General features: G+C 40.3%; 1 protein-coding gene across 8 annotated transcripts in view; it reads left to right on the top strand.

Annotated features, from left to right (window-relative positions):
- The window catches only part of LOC149123498 (uncharacterized), a 132,704-nt gene that overhangs the window by 19,966 nt on the left and 95,015 nt on the right, over positions 1-17,723 (top strand). Inside the window, exons 4-5 of one of the 8 annotated variants that reach the window (XR_016216145.1) lie at positions 3,708-3,855; positions 16,678-17,132. The exons of 2 other annotated variants lie outside the window; for them this stretch is intronic. Coding sequence is in view for 1 of the 6 variants with exons in the window: in XM_089307423.1 (XP_089163549.1) it covers positions 16,678-16,730 (53 nt within the window). In the remaining 5 variants the exon portion in view is untranslated. Of the gene's footprint in view, positions 1-612; positions 811-3,707; positions 3,856-16,677; positions 17,137-17,723 lie in introns of those variants that run through there. 5 more of the 8 variants (XR_016216147.1, XR_016216146.1, XR_016216148.1 and 2 more) reach the window with 5 other exon arrangements.

A 17,723-nucleotide genomic window follows, 5' to 3' on the forward strand; every position in this document is an offset into this window, starting at 1 on the left:
AAAAATTGAGTATGTTGGAGTATTTTGATTACTTATTGCAAGCTTTGTTAAGGCCTTAATAAAGGGGCATGCTTAGGATAATATTGGAGAGAGAGAGATAGAGATAGAGAGAGTTATCAATCACAGGACTTTGTGTGAAGTGAGGTCTTTTATTTAGTAGTCTACTCCAAATTGCTTTAAGGTCTGGCAATCTGGAGCCTAGCAGGGCTGAAAAATTTTCTTCTCAAGATAAAGTTAATGCAAGTAAAAGCAGGGCAAATAATACAAAATAAAATGTGTTATAAAAATAAAAAAAGATGTGAAATGTCCATTGATGAATGAAAACAAAAAGAAAATGTGTATTAATACAAGGGAATATGGCTAATATTCCAAAGGAAAGAAATTCTGCCATGTTAACAACATGGATGAACTCTGAGGACATTACATTAAATGAAGTAAGACAGTCACAGAAGGACCAATACTGCATGACTTTTGTAGGTAGTCTACAAAATAGTCAATTTGGAAGAATTGGAGGGGCTGGTGCTGTGGTGCAGCTGTTAAAGCCCTGGCCTGAAGCACCAGCATCCCATATGGGTGCCGGTTCTAATCCCGGCTGCTCCTCTTCCAATGCAGCTCTCTGCTATGGCCTGGGAAAGCAGTGGAGGATGGTCCAAGTCCTTGGGCCCCTGCACCTGCATGGGAGACCCAGAGGAATCTCCTGGCTCCTGGCTTCGGATCGGCGCAGCTCCGGCTGCTGCGGCCATCTGGGGAGTAAGCCATCAGATGGAAGACCTCTCTCTCTCTTTCTCTCTCTCTGTAACTCTGTCTTTCAAATAAATAAAATAGTTCTTTTAAAAAACAGAACTGGAGAGTGGAATAGTGGTTTCCAAAGTCTTAAGAGAGGAGAAATCATGAATTGCTAATTAATGTGCATAAAGTTTCAGTTGTGCGAGATGAGTAAAATTCTCAAGATCCGCCATATAACACTGTATCTATATTTAATAAAGCCATGCACTAAAAAATCTGTTAAGAGGGTAGATCTCATGTTAAGTCTTCTTTCCATAATAAAATATTTTTTAAAGCTGGAAAAAAAGACCCTGAGGAAGTTCAGGGGACAGCTGAGACACCTCTCTCCCCGGACTCCTCCAGGGCACCTGCTGGAAGTAGGAGCAGCTACTTTTCTCAGGAAGATGCAGCTGGCCCGTAGCCTTCAGAGAGGACGTCTGTTCCTGGAGCAGTCCCTGCGCAGTCTGTAGCTCACCCAAGGTGAAGGCCGTTAAATAAAGGGCTGCAGCGGCTTGCTAGGAGAGAAAAATTCCCAATCTTCCCACTCAGAGTTTGTGACTTGACAAGACCTCTGCCTTGGTTACTGGCTACAGTGGCTGGTTCTAGCTTAGGCACAGGATTCACACCAATGAGTTGTGAGGGAGATGCTTCTGGAATCTTCTGGAATGGGAGCTTCCTTGATGTTCTCTAGATCGTTTCCAGAAAGCTGACCCTGAACTTGAGTAAGAAGGCGTGTAGCCCTGGCAGGTGCTTGTGATATTGAGAAAGCAAGGTACAGGATAAAGCTGACCCTGACTTTGAGAGGCAGAGTAGAGTGGTGGAAACGGATTGAAAGCTTTCTGATATGGTTGAACTGCTATATGTCAAATCTAGCTGCAAGCCCTCTTTATCTGTGGCCTTTTTAACTTTTAGTTAAACTTAACTTTTAGTTAAGTGAGCTAATAAATTTGCTTTGCAATTTAGTGCAGGCCATGTTGAATTTTATGTTAGTTGCAACAGATTGTATCCTAAATGGAGCTTCACCTAACTTAGAAGCTTTGCCTTTTAATATTTGAGATTCTGCAAGGTCTCAGATTGATTTCGTTTGCTTAAACTGGTTTAGTAAAAGTCCTATAAATGTTGAATATTTGACTCTTAGTCTAACCTTCTCCCAATAACTCACTAACATCTTTTAAAAATAATTAGTTTTCATTGTATCTGAAAGGCAGAGAAAGAGAGAGAGAGAGAGAGAGAGAGAGAGAGAGAGAGAGAATCTTCCACCAGCTGGTTTAGTCCCCAGAGCCCACAACAGTCAGGGCTGGGCTAGGCCCAAGCCTAGAGTCTGGAACTCAATCTAGATTTTCCATGTGGGTGGCAGGGACTCAGGTACTTGGGCAGTCACCAGGTGCCTCTCAAGGTGTGCATTAGTAGAAAGCTTGGTTGGAAGTGGAAGAGCACTCTGATATGGGGAATGGACATCCCAAGTGATGACTTAACCACTGGACCAAAAGGCCTGCCATCAATATCATCTTAGTTTAGGTCTGAATTGTTCTTGTTGATGTCACTAAATCCACAAACCGCATTCTCTTTCATCTTTTTATTTTTATTTTTGGTAAACTTTGTTTATTTATTAGAGAGGGAAAAATAGAGAGGGGACAGAGGACACACACACACACACAACCACATCTGCCGGGTCACTCCCTAATGCCCAGGAGATGAGAACTCAATCTAGGCCTCCCATGTGCACGACAGGGACCAAGTGCTTGATCCATCACCACTACCTTCCAGAGTACATAGTTATCCCAGTCACGTCTCCCAATAAATTTCCAATTTAAGGTGCTTCCTGGGGCAGTGCACTTGCCAGATTCCCCTTCAATCTTCCCACCTCATTGAGGATCTCCATTGCCATTTGTTGCAGCAATCTTTAGTCAGATCACCATAGCCAATACTTTATTGAATGCTTCTCTCACTCTTTCTTGGGAAAGACTTGGAGCTAACAAATTGTTCTTACATAAACATCTTCAAAATGGGTGCAGAGATATGACACAGATAGCACATATTGGACTTGGAAAGTTGCTGTGAAAAAACTTGTTCCCAAATCATACCAGATTATTCAAAAATGAGTGAGGAATTCTATTCATTTAGTGATCCTGAATGAGATAACAGAGTTATGAATGGAGTTCATCATAGCTATTCATTTCTATCTGCAGAGATGACGAGGGGCATTGAAACATTTCCTTTCTGAAGTAGCCATCTAAGGGTGAATAGTTTTACATCCGCTTCCCAGGACAAGGGGCCACAGTTTGCTTTTTTTTTTTTTTTTACAGGCAGAGTGGATAGTGAGAGAGAGAGACAGAGAGACAGAGAGAAAGGTCTTCCTTTTGCCGTTGGTTCACCCTCCAATGGCCGCCATGGCTGCCGCACTGTGGCCGGTGCACCGTGCTGATTCGAAGGCAGGAGCCAGGTGCTTCTCCTGGTCTCCGATGGGGTGCAGGGCCCAAGCACTTGGGCCATCCTCCACTGCACTCCCAGGCCATAGCAGAGAGCTGGCCTGGAAGAGGGGCAACCGGGACAGAATCTGGTGCTCCGACCGGGACTAGAACCTGGTGTGCCGGCGCCGCTAGGTGGAGGATTAGCCTATTGAGCCGGCCACAGTTTGCTTTTATACAAAAACAGAATCACTGAAGGAAGGCTTAGGCAAGAACTATAACACTGAATGCAGTGCAAAGTAGAGAATTAAGGACAGAATAACTTTTTTTTAAAAAAGATGTATTTATTTACCTGAGAGGTAGAGTTACAGACAGCAAGAGAGAAAGAAAGAGAGAGGTCTTATCCACTGGTTCACTCTCCAAATGGCTGCAATGGCTAGAGCAGATTCAAAGCCAGGAGTCCAGAGCGTCTTTGGGTCTTCCACGCAGGTGCAGGGGCCCAAACACTTGGGCCATTTTCTACTGCTTTCCCAGGCCATAGCAGACAGCTGGATTGGAAGTGGAGCAACTGGGATATGAACCGGCACACACATGGGATGCCAGCGTTGTAGGTGGAGGCTTAGCCCACTACGCCACAGCACCAGCTCCTAGAATAACTCTTGCTTTACCTCTAGGTCGTTTGGTGAGTCCTGACATTTTTACCTAGTTGCTTATTTTGAAAGAACATCAATTAGGCTTATTCTAAAGATGAGAATTCCTCAAAGGTGTATCAAGGGCCTATTTGGCTGGTGCAACCCTCTGGCAGTAGAGGTGATACGCCTCATCAATCTTTAAGAAATAAAGGACATGTCACTGGTGCTGTTTACTCTCGTTTGGAACTCAACAAACCTAGTGTTCACGCTTGATTTTAAAATGACTTGATGAGAATACACTTCGGAGTAAGTCATCCTGTATGCAGAAAGGAAATGTATTTTGCTCTGACACCTCTTCTTCTGCTCAGAAATTATGATCTGTGCCCCGGGCTATCAAACATCAGTGCTCAAAATTATTCACAAAGGGTTTATGGTTCAAGTGGTAAATCTAGGCATTTGCAAAATGTTGACCCAAGTGAGTCAGCACAGAAAGCTTGATCTTTCAGTTTGATGAAAATGTAATTTTATGGATGTCAAGTTGAAGTTCAAAAGTGACATATCGTGTCACACAGATAAATAGTTTTGCCAAAAGCAATGCCATAATTCATAAGCACTTGTCTGGACAATAGTAGCTATCAGGCTGATTAAGCGAAGTGCTTGCTAATAAATGCAGTCTTTATCCTTTATTATACATTAGTCTTTTCTGAATAATAAAGAAGGTCCCCGTTAAGAACTGAAATTAGTACTTCATCACAAGCCAGTATCCAACATAAAAATACTTCCGTATGTGTTCCTTTTGTCCTCACAAAGATTAATTTTAGAACAATATCAAACAATAACAGGTATCTGATATTTGCTTCGTGGCTCCCACGCAACTGGAGAGGAATGCTGGAGGTAAAAAATAAGTAAAATAATAATGATAAATAAATAAATTATTAAATAAATAACTGTACTTAAAATACTTTTGGTGCTCAAAAATAATTTTCTTTACATTCTGGCCCAACTCTGCTTTCCTGTGGATCTTGCGTATGGTTCCCTGACCCCGGCAGACGTGGCTCCCAGCTCTGAGTCCAGGCACACAGAGCCTGCACCTGCTGCTCTTTCCTGCCTTCATGCCCTGCACACTTCGCGTAGCTGTCACTCCTGTGACGGCCATCTCTTGACTCTTCTGCGGAACTCCTCTTCCCCTCTCTCCACTTGCTGTGGCTTCTGCTCTTTGTAGACGTCTCTAACTTATGAAGGAGAATCATTTCTCTCTTGTAGTTGATCCCGGTTGTTACCATCCTCATCACTTTAAACATCTTTTTTAACTTTTGTTTTTAAATTTTATTTTAAAGTTGTAGTTTGGCAAATTACAGTTGTATACATGTGTGCTTATGGGGTATAAAGCGATGTTATGATTTATGAATGCACTGTGCTGAAGGGAGGAGAGAACTTCCACTTTGACAATGACCTTATCTAAATAAGATCAGAGTTTGTGAACTCAAGAGGCTTCAACAGCCTTGGCAGCTCATGACAAGAGCCTCGGGTGATTGCTGACGTCATAAGTAGGAGTGTCAATTGTTAAATCAACCACGGGAGTCACTGAGTCACTGTGCACTTACTCCCCGTGTAGGATCTCTGTCCTTAGTGTGTTGTACTATGCAAATTAATGGTAAAACTAGTATTCAAACAGTACTTTATACTTTGTGTGTCTGTGTGGGTGCAATCTGTTGAAATCTTTACTTAGTATATACTAAGTTGATCTTCCGTATATAAAGAGAATTAAAAATGAATCTTGATGAAGAATGGGATGGGAGAGGGAGTAGCAGATGGATGATTTGTGGGTGGGAGGGTGGTTATGGGGGAGGGGAACCGCTATAATCCAAAAGTTGTACTTTGAAAATTTACATTTATTAAATAAAAGTTTAAAAAAGAATACATTGCGCAATAATTAAACTAATCAACAAGTCATCACTTTAATACTTATTTTTTTGTGATGAGAATGTTTCTAATGGACTCTTAGCAGTTCTGTAATGTACAATAGACTATTTACTATATTTTCCATGCTCTGAAAGATTTCTCAAAGTAAAAAAACCCAAAACCAAAAAACCCCAAAACAAACAACAAGCCCTTGCTCCTCCCGCTGCTGGACTGAGGTTTCTACCCTTTGGCCATCATCTCCCCATTCTCACCACCGTTTTACTCTCTGCCTCTTTGACATCAATTGTTCTAGATTATGCGTGTATATTTGTATATCCACATTATAGTATATTGTTCTGTGCTAGCTTATTTCACTTAGCAAAATGTCTTTCAGGTCGGCTTATGTATTGGAAATGACAACATTTCTCTCCTTTTAAAGATTTATTAATATTTCACTGTAGGTATATATACACACAATTTTTTATGCATTCACCTATTAAAGGACACTGAGGTGATTCTGTAACTTGGCTAATGTGAGTGGTGCTACAGTGAGTATGGGAGTGCAGACAACTCTTCAGTATAATGATTTCAAATATTTTGGGTAAACACCTAGGGGTGGGATTGCTGAATCATTTAGTAATTTCATTTTTAAGTTTTTGAGGAATCTCCATACAGTTTTCTATGATGTGTGTGCTAATTTACATACCCAGCAACAGTGTACAAATGTTCCCCTTTCTCCATATTCTCAATGACACCTGTTATATTTTGTCTTTTTATATATTTATATGAAAGGCAGAGCAAGAGAGAAAGTGAGCTTACCATTTGCTGGTTCACTCCCTAATTGGCCTCAATGGCTGTGTCTGGGCCAGGCTGAAGCAGGAGTCAGAAACTCCACCCTGATCTCACATACGGTTGGCAGGTACCTAAGTAGTTGGGCCATCTTCCACTGTCTTTCCAGGTGTGTGTTGGCAGTAAACTGAATAACTGTGTGGGAAGCAGGGCAGCTGGGACTTAAACCAGTATTCTGATCAGGATGCTAGCATTGCAAACCACAGCTTAACCCACGCATGGTGTGACAATGCTGTTTCCTCTTTTGCCTTTTTGATGGTAACCACTCTGACATATCATTATGGAATTAATTTGCATTTCCCTAATAATTAGTGAAGTTGATCATTTTTTCTTGTAACTATTGTCTTCTTTCATGAAATGTCCATTCAGGCCCCTCCCCCATTTTTATTTTTAATTTATTTTTAAAGATTTATTTTATTATTTGTTTGAAAGAGTTACAGAGAGAGGTAGAACTAGAGAAAGAGAGGTCTTCCATTCTGCTGGTTCACACCCTAAATGACCACAATAGCCAGAGTTGAGTTGATCTGAAGCCAGGAGCTAGGAGCTTCTTCCAGGTCTCCCATGTGGGTACAGGGGCCCAAGGAGTTGCTTGCTTTCCAGGCCAGTTGCCTGCTTTCCCAGGCCACAGCAGAGAGCTGATCAGAAGAGGAGCAGCCGGGACTCAAACTGAGATGTCGGTGCTGCACACTGGGGCTTTCACTCACTACGCCACAGTGCTGGCCCTCTCCCATTTTTAAATTGGAATATTTTTCTTTATTTATATAATATTTTGGGTATTAATTCATTAGTTATATGGCTTGCATATAACCTGCTATGCTACAATGCCGGCCCCTACTTCTAAGGTAGGACTCCCATTGGATTTCTTGTACTGCTGGTGCAGTGGTGATGAATTCTCTGACTTTCTGCTTGTCTGGAAAGCACGTTGCTTCTCCTTTACTCCTACAGTGTAGCTCTGCAGGATATAGTATTCTTGGTTGGAAGTCTTTTTCTTTTAAGATGTTGACTGTCATCTCACTCTCTTCTGGTTTGTAGGGTTTATACTGATAAGTCTGCCTTTGGTTTTCTTTTTATACCTTGATATTTTCCTCTTACTGTCTTAAAGATTCTCTCCTTGTCCTTAGCTTTTTGACAATTTGACTACAACATGCCTTGGAGAAGGTGTTTTATGCTTGAGTTTGCTTAGGGTCCTTTGAGTTTCTTTTATCTGGATATCCATATTTCTTCTAAGATTTGAGAAGTTTTCAGCTATTATACCATTTAGTAGGTCTTCTGTGAGTCTTTCTTCTCTTATCCATCAGGTATCACTATAAAATATAAGTATTTTTTCACTTAATCATACTCCATATGTCTATAAGCTTTCCTCATTCTTTTAAATTCTTTTCTCTTAATTTTTGTCAGATAGGGATATTTCAAGTCTCGTCCTTCCTATAAGATATTATTTCCTCTGCTTGGTCTATTTGGTCATTGAAGCTCTCAATATATATATATATATATATATATATATATATATATAGACAGGTAGAGTGGACAGTGAGAGAGAGAGAGAAAGATCTTCCTCAATATATTTTTTATTTCATTGATTGAAGTTTTTCTTTCTAAAACTTCTGATTTTTAAAATATAATTCCTGTCTTTGGTGAATTTTTCATTTATATCCTGTATTGCTTTTCTCATATCTTTAAGCTGTCAATATTCTCTTGCATCTCATTGAATTTCCTTAGGATCATTATCTTTAATTCTTTTACAGGCAGTTCATAAATGTTTATCAAATCACACCTATTTCTGGAGAGCTATTGTATTCTTTTGGAGGTGTCATGCTTCCTTGCTTCTTCATGGTTCCTGTGTCCCTATGTTAACATCTGATGTAGTACAATAGTTTCTTCTTCTCTATGGAATAAGGTTTATAGCAAACATTTTTTTTTGATTAGATGGAATTTGGAGTATCACCTGGGCTGTTGCTTTGGGTTTGATTCTTTGTGAGCCAAATGTATAATTCTGAGTGGTTTCTTTAGCTTTATTTTATTTTAAAGATTTATTAATTTATTTGAAAGGCAGAATTAGAGAGAGAGAGAGAGAGAGAGAGAGAGACAGATCTTCCATCTACTGGTTCACTCCCCAAAGGGCTCTAATGACCTGGGCTGGGCCAGATTGAAGCCAGGAACTAGGAACTCCTTCCAGGTCTTCCACATGGGTGGCAGGAACCCAAGTACTTGGTCCATCTTCTGCTGGTTTTCTGGACACACTTAGCTAGGAGCTGGCTCACAAGTGGAGCAGCTGAGACTTGAGCTTGCATGGGATGCTGATGGCTTTCCTGGTCACATCACAGCACCAGCCCCTCCTTAGCTTTGCTCAATGTCAGCAGAATCTGGAAGTGCCTCCGTTGTCTAGTTTATAGCAATTCATGGAGGTAGAAGTGGTTTCGATGTGGATGTGGGCTTCCTGGGGTGTGTGTCTTCGGTCCCCAGACAGTTGGATGTTAATCACACTAGGATTTGTGATGGCAGCAGCTACATTCTTGGTGCTGAGGGAAACAAAGAAGATTGTCTTGATGTCCTGCCTGAGTGATGTATGGGCCTGGAACATCAATAGCTGTGGCTCTGAGATGTGTGATGTGGATGGGAATTCCCCCAGGTCCTGCTGAAGAGCGTGTGGCTGATGCTGGGGCTTATAGCACCAAAAACTCTAGTCTCAGCACTGGGGTGTGAGAAGTGGACCTGGCCCTAGTTCCACAGGATGACCACAAATACATTGAGGATTTTGCACTGTCTCATTTGAGCCTGGAATGGCGGAATGCAGGTAGGTTTTCCCTAGGTCCCTCAGGTAGATTCCAGTGACTCTGGATAATCTAGTACTAATAGTTGTAATCTTAGAGCTATGTGGGTGGGCTGTGCTATAAGTGGCATTTCTGATCAGGTGCTGTCACTGACAGACAGGCAGGTGCATAGAGCTATTTCCAGGATCTGTGTGCTGGTTGCTGTGGGGTCTGTCTCCTTGTTTTGTTTCTACATGACCCTGGGTGGTCTCTGCGTGCCATTTCTCCTTGTGTCCGCTTTGAAGTGATATGGGAATGGGGCTCTTGGGAAGCATCTTGGGATGCTGGGAAGCTGAGTGCCCACCTTCAGTTATCTTTCCCCTCTGTAGAAACTTCAGCATGGAGCATTCTCTTTGCATGGTACTGTATTAACTGGGAGGAAGGGGAGGAGAAACAGTTAAAGCAAGACCATTTTCCTCTTCTTTCTGTACCGTTTTAATTCTGTTTTCTGGATCACTCTGGTGATTCAGGCTTATTTCCAAGTTTTGCTATCCTCATTAAGGTGCTATTTTCTATAGCTAGTTGTTTGTTGAAACTTTCTGTATTGGATAGTGAAGCCCAGGACCTCCTGTTCTGTCATCTTGCTGACATCACCCCCACACTCCTGTCACTTTGAATTTAGGAGACTGTCTCTTCTAGAATACTCTTTGAAGACAAGATTCACATATGTCACTGCATGTACAGTGCCCAGTAGAGTGATGGGTACATACTAGCTGCTGAATAAACAATTGAGACTTAAATAGAGAGATGGCTTAGATAGGTGAGCAGACAAGTGTTACAGAAAAGTGAAGGTTCTGATAAGCTACCTCCCTCTAGATTCAATTCAAAATTTAACTTGTTTAAAAGTCTTCTCAGAGGGGTGGACGCTGGGGTGTAGTCTCCACCTGAGGTGCCAACATCCCATATGGGCGTTGATTCAAGCCCCAGCTGCTCCATCTGATCCAGCTCCATGCTAATTTGCCTGGGAAAGCAGTGGAGGATGGCCCAAGTGCTTGGGCCCCTGCCCTCATGTGGAAGACCTGGAAGAAACTCCCGGCTCATGGCTTCAGATTAGCCCTGCTCTGAATGTTGGGGACTGAACCAGGGGTTGGAAGATCTCTATCTGTCTGTCTCTCCCTCTTTCTGAAACTCTGCCTTTCAAACAAATAAATAAATAAATCTTTAAAAAACATCTTCTCAGAATAACAGCCTGACTGCTCATTAATTCCTTAGCAATCATTCCTTTATTTGTCATTCACACAGCTGTTGGAGACATTCTTTGTACCAAATGATTTTGCCCTTGTAGAAATACTACTTTGCATTTTAATGGCATGTTATTAATAATTTTTGCCTTCTTAGGAAAATTCTTAGGGCTTCTTAGTAAAAATCTTGCCTCCTGAGATTGAAGCCCCTATTCTTCTACTCCCTCATGTTGAAACTAGTACAGTGTCCTGCTCATGGGAGCAACTGAGTTCACTCTGTTAAAGAGATGAATTGGAAGAGATTATCAGATATATTGACATTTTATTTTTATTTTATTTTCTTATCTAATTGTTTAACAAGAAATCAAAAAGTCAGTAGGTATACCTTTAATTTAAAAATACTGATTTATATTCAAAAGGTTAGTATGGCCATTATCTTGAATTTATAAGGAAAGCTGCTCTTTGAATTTCTATGAAAAGTAAAGGTCAGACCATAAATAATTAGATATATTAACACTAACTATGTCTGTCAGTCATGAAACAGAGTGGAAATGTATATATTTTCCATGGAAAGAGCTTTTGGTCACAAATCACTCTTTTCAGACATCCTGCACAAATTACCAACAAGGACATTTTTCTGAAAAATGGATATACTGATTTTTTTTGAAGATTTCATTTCTTGCATTTCTTGAATGCAGCTGGATGTCTTAATTCCTAAGTGATTTGACCTTTAAGGTGTGCAATAGCTGTTGAGAAAAGGAGAGGGCCATGGTAATGTCACATCTCAGATATTCTGTTTCTCTGAATTCAGGCAATTCAGTGTTATCATATCTCCATGGCACATCAAAAATGCATATCATATGCCTTAATTGCGGATTTTATGGCAATCTGAGTTTTTTTTTTTCAAAGAAAAAAGCAGTAGAAATGATTTTGGAGTCTCAAACCCACCTGTGGGAGAGGCTACCCTTTGACAATAAGGACTTCATACTTCCTATTTCACGTCTGCTTAGTAGATGTCAGCAGCAGGGAATATCTCACCGCATTGGCCCTAACATATCTCTCATGTCATGCTTGTCCTCTGACCTTGCTTCATACTCCGGGAACTCCTAGAAATCATTTTCCTTGTGATTCAACTAGGTTGTGCAGAAGCATTCACACTTTAAGGAAACTTTTCTATTATGTTGTCTTTACCAATTGACTCAACCTCTGTGCTACAAATATTCCACTAGATAGTATGCTCCATGTGGGACTGCTTTGGGGAGGGCTGGGAGGTGTTTATAATCCTAGAATAGATCTGGCTTCTTGCTAGTTCCTCTCATCTCTCACAAAAACATTATTTAACACTTCATAGTGCATGTCAGTGTACCTCGGAAGACCTTTCAGTTTGAAGTAGTTTATGTTATTTATGTCCTAGTTTTGCTTAGTTAAACACATGTTACATATTGGGTTGATGGTCAACACATCAACTTTGGCTCATTCTTTGCCTCACTATTGTGACAGAGATTTCACTTTCCCTTTCTCAACAAAATTTCCCTCAAAACCACCTTTTACTATTTGAGGAGCTCCACATGTAGATTGTATCCAACAAAGCACTTGATAATTTAGTTTGTATGTACACAGGGCAAGTATTGGAATTGAAACAATTTGTAATGTTTTGCTTGGGAGGCTTTAAAAATGGGATTTGAATACTATCTGTATCCAGAATCATTTTTTTCTGATATGTCCTTTTCTTATTTGTTGTGGTACTTTTTTTTAATTACAAAATACAGGATTACTCAAATTCATTTCAGCATTATAATTTTAACTTTTAAAAAATCTTTTAAAAAAGATTTATTTATTTATTTGAAAATGTTACACAGAGAGAGGCAGAGGGAGGGAGGGAGGGAGAGAGAGAGAGAGAGAGAGAGAGAGAGGTCTTCCATCCAGGTCGGTGCCAGGGCTCACTTGGCTAATCCTCCACCTGTGGCGCCGGCACCCGGGGTTCTAGTCCCAGTTGGGGCGCTGGATTCTGTCCCAGTTGCTCCTCTTCCAGTCCAGCTCTCTGCTGTGGCCCGGGAAGGCAATGGAGGATGGCCCAAGTCCTTGGGCCTTGCACCCGCATGGGAGATCAGGAGGTCTAAATAGTATTCCATCATGTATATATACCACAATTTCTTTATCTAGTCATCAGCTGATGGATATCTGGGTTGATTCCATATCTTAGATATTGTGAATTGAGCTGCAATGAACATTGGGGTACATATAACTCTTTCATATGCTGATTTTATTTTGCTTGGATAAAGTTCTCAGGATTGGGATTACTGGGTTGTATGGTAGATCTATTTTTAGCTTTCTGAGATATCTCCATAGTGGCTGTACTAGTTTAAGCTTCCACAAATAGTAGATCAGGGTACCTCTTTTGCATCCCCACCAACATTGTGCTCAGAAAAAATACATAGTATGATTTCATTTTTTTTTAATTTGCTGAGACTTACATGTGATCTATTCTAGAAAAAGTTCCATATACTGGTGAGAAGAATGTGTATTTTGCAACTGTGGGGTGAAATGTTCTGTAGATACCTATAGGTCTATGTGGTCCATGGTGTCTATTAGTTCTGTTGTTTCTTTATTGATTTTCTGTCTAGTAGATCTGTGCATTGATGAAAGTAGGGTGTTGAAGTCTCCCATTACTGTTGTATTGGAGTTTAAATTTCCATTTAGACCTATTAACAATGCCAGGCACCCTAGCATTGGATACATATACATTTACTACAGTCACCTCTTTCTGTTGAATTGATCACTTAATCCTTACAAAAAGCCCTTCATTGTCTCTTTTGACAATTTTTGAGTTAAAGTCTACTTTGTCTGATATTAGGGTGGCTACACCTGTTTGTTTTTGCTTTCCATTAGCATGGAATATCTTTTTCCATCATTTCACTTTCAGTCTGAGTGTATCTTTGTTAGTGAGGTGTGTTTTCTGTAGGCAGCAAATAGGTGGTTTTTGATCCATGCAGCCAGTCCTTATCTTTTTTTTCTTCAGTGAAATATTTTTGATCCTGAAAAGTTGACTCTTCAGAATTTGGACTGCGTTAATTCTGAAAGTATTTGAAACCAAGTGAGGCAGAATTGTTTGCAAGTGAGAACCATACACTATGAAATACAATCAAAAAGCTGTGTAATTACATACATTCTGCTATAATATGAGTTAAGACTGTACCTCATTGTATAACCCATAATTTTTTTTTTTTAACAGGCAGAGTGGACAGTGAGAGAGAGAGAGAAAGATCTTCCTTTGCCGTTGGTTCACCCTCCATTGGCCGCCGCGGCTGGCGTGCTGCGGCTGGTGCACCGCGCTGATCCGATGGCAGGAGCCAGGTACTTCTCCTGGTCTCCCATGGGGTGCAGGGCCCAAGCACTTGGGCCATCCTCCACTGCACTCCCTGGCCACAGCAGAGAGCTGGCCTGGAAGAGGGGCAACCGGGACAGAATCCGGCACCCCGACCGGGACTAGAACCCGGAGTGCTGGCGCCGCTAGGTGGAGGATTAGCCTAGTGAGCCGTGGCGCTGGCCCCCATGATGTTTTTTTTTTTTTAAACTTTTATTTAGTAAATATAATTTCCAAAGTACAGTTTATGGATTACAATGGCTTTTCCCCCTCATAACTTCCCTCCTACCCGCACCCCTCCCATCTCCTGCTCCCTCTTCCATTCCATTCACATCATGATTCATTTTCAATTATCTTTATATACAGAAGATCAATTTAGTATATATTAAGTAAAGATTTCATCAGTTTGCACCCACACAGAACATAAAGTGTAAAATACTGTTTGAATTCTAGTTATAGCATTAATTCATATTGGACAACACATTAAGGACAGAGATCCCACATGAGGAGTAAGTACACAGTGACTCCTGTTGTTGACTTAACAATTTGACACTCTTGTTTATGGCGTCAGTAATCTCCCTAGGCTCTAGTCATGAGTTTCCAAGGCTATGGAAGCCTTTCGAGTTCGCTGACTTTGATCTTATTCAGACAGGGTCATAGTCAAAGTGGAAGTTCTCTCCTCCCTTCAGAGAAAGGTACCTCCTTCTTTGATGGCCCGTTCTTTCTACTGGGATCTCACTCACAGAGATCTTTCATTTAGGTGGTTGGTGTTTTTTTTTTTTTTTTTTTTTTTTTTTTTTTTTTTTTTTTTTTGCCAGAGTGTCTTGGCTTTCCATGCCTAAAATACTCTCATGGGCTCTGCCAGATCCGAATGCCTTAAGGGCTGATTCTGAGGCCAGAGTTCTGTTTACAGTCCTTATCTTTTAACTGGGTTATTTGGGCCATTTACATTCAAGGTAACTATTGATAAGCAAGGACTTGGCCCTGCCATTTTCCCATAAATATTCCTATTGTTTACTTTGGATTTCCATTGTACCTTTACTGGGAGATTTTCTGCCTTCACATTCTTTCATAAGTAAGGATGACTATCTGTGTTTCTGTGTGTAAGACATCCTTAAGCATCATTTGTAAGACTGAATGAGTGGTGACAAATTCTTTCTATTTCTATTTGTTATGGAAGGCATTTATTCCACCTTCAATCATAAATGACAGCTTTGTAGGATACAGTATTCTGGGTTGAAAGTTTTTTTCTCTTAAGACTTGGACTATGTCTCTCCATTCTGTCCTAGCCTGTAGGTTTTCTGGTGAGGAATCAGCATATGTCTAATCAAAGAACCATTGAAAGTAATTTGGCATTTCTCTCATGCATATTTTACAATCTTTTCTTTATGTTTTACTGACTACAATGTGTTGTGGTGAAAATTTTTCTGGTCATATCCATTAGGAGTTCTATATTCCTGAGTATTTAAATGTCCCTTTCTCCAAATTAGGGAAGTTTTCTGTAATTATTATAGGCCTTCTAATCCTTTCTCTTTTTCCACACCTTCAGGAACTCCTAAGACCTGTATGTTGGGTCTTTTGATAGTATCCCATAAATCTCAAACATTGTTTTTAAGTTTCCTAATTTCTTCTTCTTTTTACTTTGTTCTGATTGAGATATTGCCAAAAATTGCCTTCTGGTTAGATATTCTTTTTTTCTGCCTCACCAAGTCTGTTGTTAAGGCTTTCTACTGCATTTTTTATTTGACATATTCCACTCTTCATTTTTAAAATTCTTTTTATTATTTAATAAATGTAAATTTACAAAGTGCAAGTTTTGTATTGTTGTGGCTTTCCCCCTCCCCAACCTCCCTCCCTCCATGGCCCTCCCCCTCCCATTCCCTCTTCCATCCTGTCCTTCATCGAGTTTCATTTTCAATTACCTTCATATACAGAAGATCAACTTAGTATACACTAAACAAGGATTTCAACAGGCTGCACTCACACAACTGCACAAGGTATATGGTATTGTTTGACTAGTAGTGTTGTTTTAAGTTTCATAGTAAAACACATTAAGGACAGAAATCCTACGTGGGGAGCCTGTACCCAGTGACTCCTGTTGTAGATTTTTAAAAAAAATTTTTCTATTTTTTGACTCCTGTTTTAGATTTAACAATTGGCACTCTTATTTATGGCATCAGCAATCACCCAAGGCTCTTGCCATGAGCTGTCGAGGATATGGAAGCCCCTTGAGTTCACCAACTCTGGACTTGTTTAGTCAAGGCCGTATCACAGTGGAGGTTCCTTCCTTCCTTCGGAAAAAGGCGCCTCCCTCCTTGATGGCCTGTTCTTTCCGCTGGGGTCTTGTTCACCAGGATCTTTCACTTAGTTTGTTTTTGCCACTGTGTCATGGCTTTCCATGCCTGTGAGACTCTCATGGGCCTTTTAGCCAGATCCGAATTCCCCAAGTGTTGATTCTGAGGCCGGAGTGCTATTTTGGGCGTTTGCCATTCTATGCCACTCTTCATTTGTAATATTTCAGTTTGATTTCTCTTCAAAATCTCAATCTCATGGTAAAATTTTCATCCATGTCATGTATGGATTTACTTAACTCATGAATTTGCTTCTCACTGCTTCTCAGTAATCCTATGATCATTCTTTTGAATTCCTTTTCATGCATTTCATTAATTCTTTGTTTTCACATTATAATATTGAAATGTTGTTGTGTTCCTTTGGGGGAGTCATGTTGTCTTAGTCTTGTTCTTGAATTTCTATGTTTATTTTTAGGTATTTGTGGAAACACTTGTTGGTTTTCTCCTCTCATGGATTTTCATCTCTGAACTATGCCTCTGTGGCTGGGGCATGGTTGACCTTGTGTGCCATGCCGAAGAGCTTAGATCTGATCCTCAAAGTAATTAGAAGACATAGAAGAGTGGTTTGTGTATGTTGGTAAACCACAAATATATATAAAGAGGGGTTCTTTTAAGTATACAAAGCAGCTAAAGATTGTGCATTATTTAACAGTATGGAAAATTGATTTTAAATTAATATTTATGCATAGAATTATCAATGTATGTCTTGCAAAACACAACCACTTATTATTCCATTACGATACATATTTTGACACAAATCTCTGCCTTTGAATATTATTATTTCTTCCTCAAAATTTTTTCCACCCAGTAAACTTATCTCTCAATTAATTTCTTTAGGAAGACTTCTTTTTAGCTTCACCATTCTCTCCCACCTATAGAATAAATGAGGAACCCAATGAGAATCTGTGTGCCCTTTGTACTTGCGACACTCTGTGGCAATCATTGGCTTTCTTGCTTGTCTTTTACGCTGGACTGTGATTAGAAGACAAAGATAGAATATTTTGACTGCGTGTATCTGGTGGTTCCAAGTGTCTGGCAGAGTGATGATCCTAAATAATGCAATATAAAGCATCTGTTTATTCCTGCAGGCTGTGATGAAATAGGGGGATAACATTTCTTTAGCTTTAGTTCAGAACTATTTTATTCAGAACTATTGTGGAGGTGAGACCTCTAGATTGGAGTTGGGGGTGGAAGTGAGAGGAGGGAGAGAAGGAGAGGAAGGAAGGAAGAAGAGAAGGAGAGAGAAGGAAGGAAGCAGAGAGGGAGACAGAGAGGGAAGTAGTATGGTTGAGGCCTTGACATGCCTTACAGAATGAATCTAATGCAAAAGAAAATGGAAGAGTTTAAGGAACCAGCAGGAATGTATTCCTTTATGCACTGAAAGTTCTTCATTTTTCCCAGGCCAGGCATTTGCAGAGGATTCCGACCAAGAGCCAGTAACACATGGCTGCAGTCCTTCAG

This window comes from Oryctolagus cuniculus, chromosome 11 (assembly GCF_051225735.1).
Source record: "Oryctolagus cuniculus isolate XC-2025 breed Fujian yellow rabbit chromosome 11, ASM5122573v1, whole genome shotgun sequence".
NCBI classification, from domain to species: Eukaryota; Metazoa; Chordata; class Mammalia; order Lagomorpha; family Leporidae; genus Oryctolagus; species Oryctolagus cuniculus.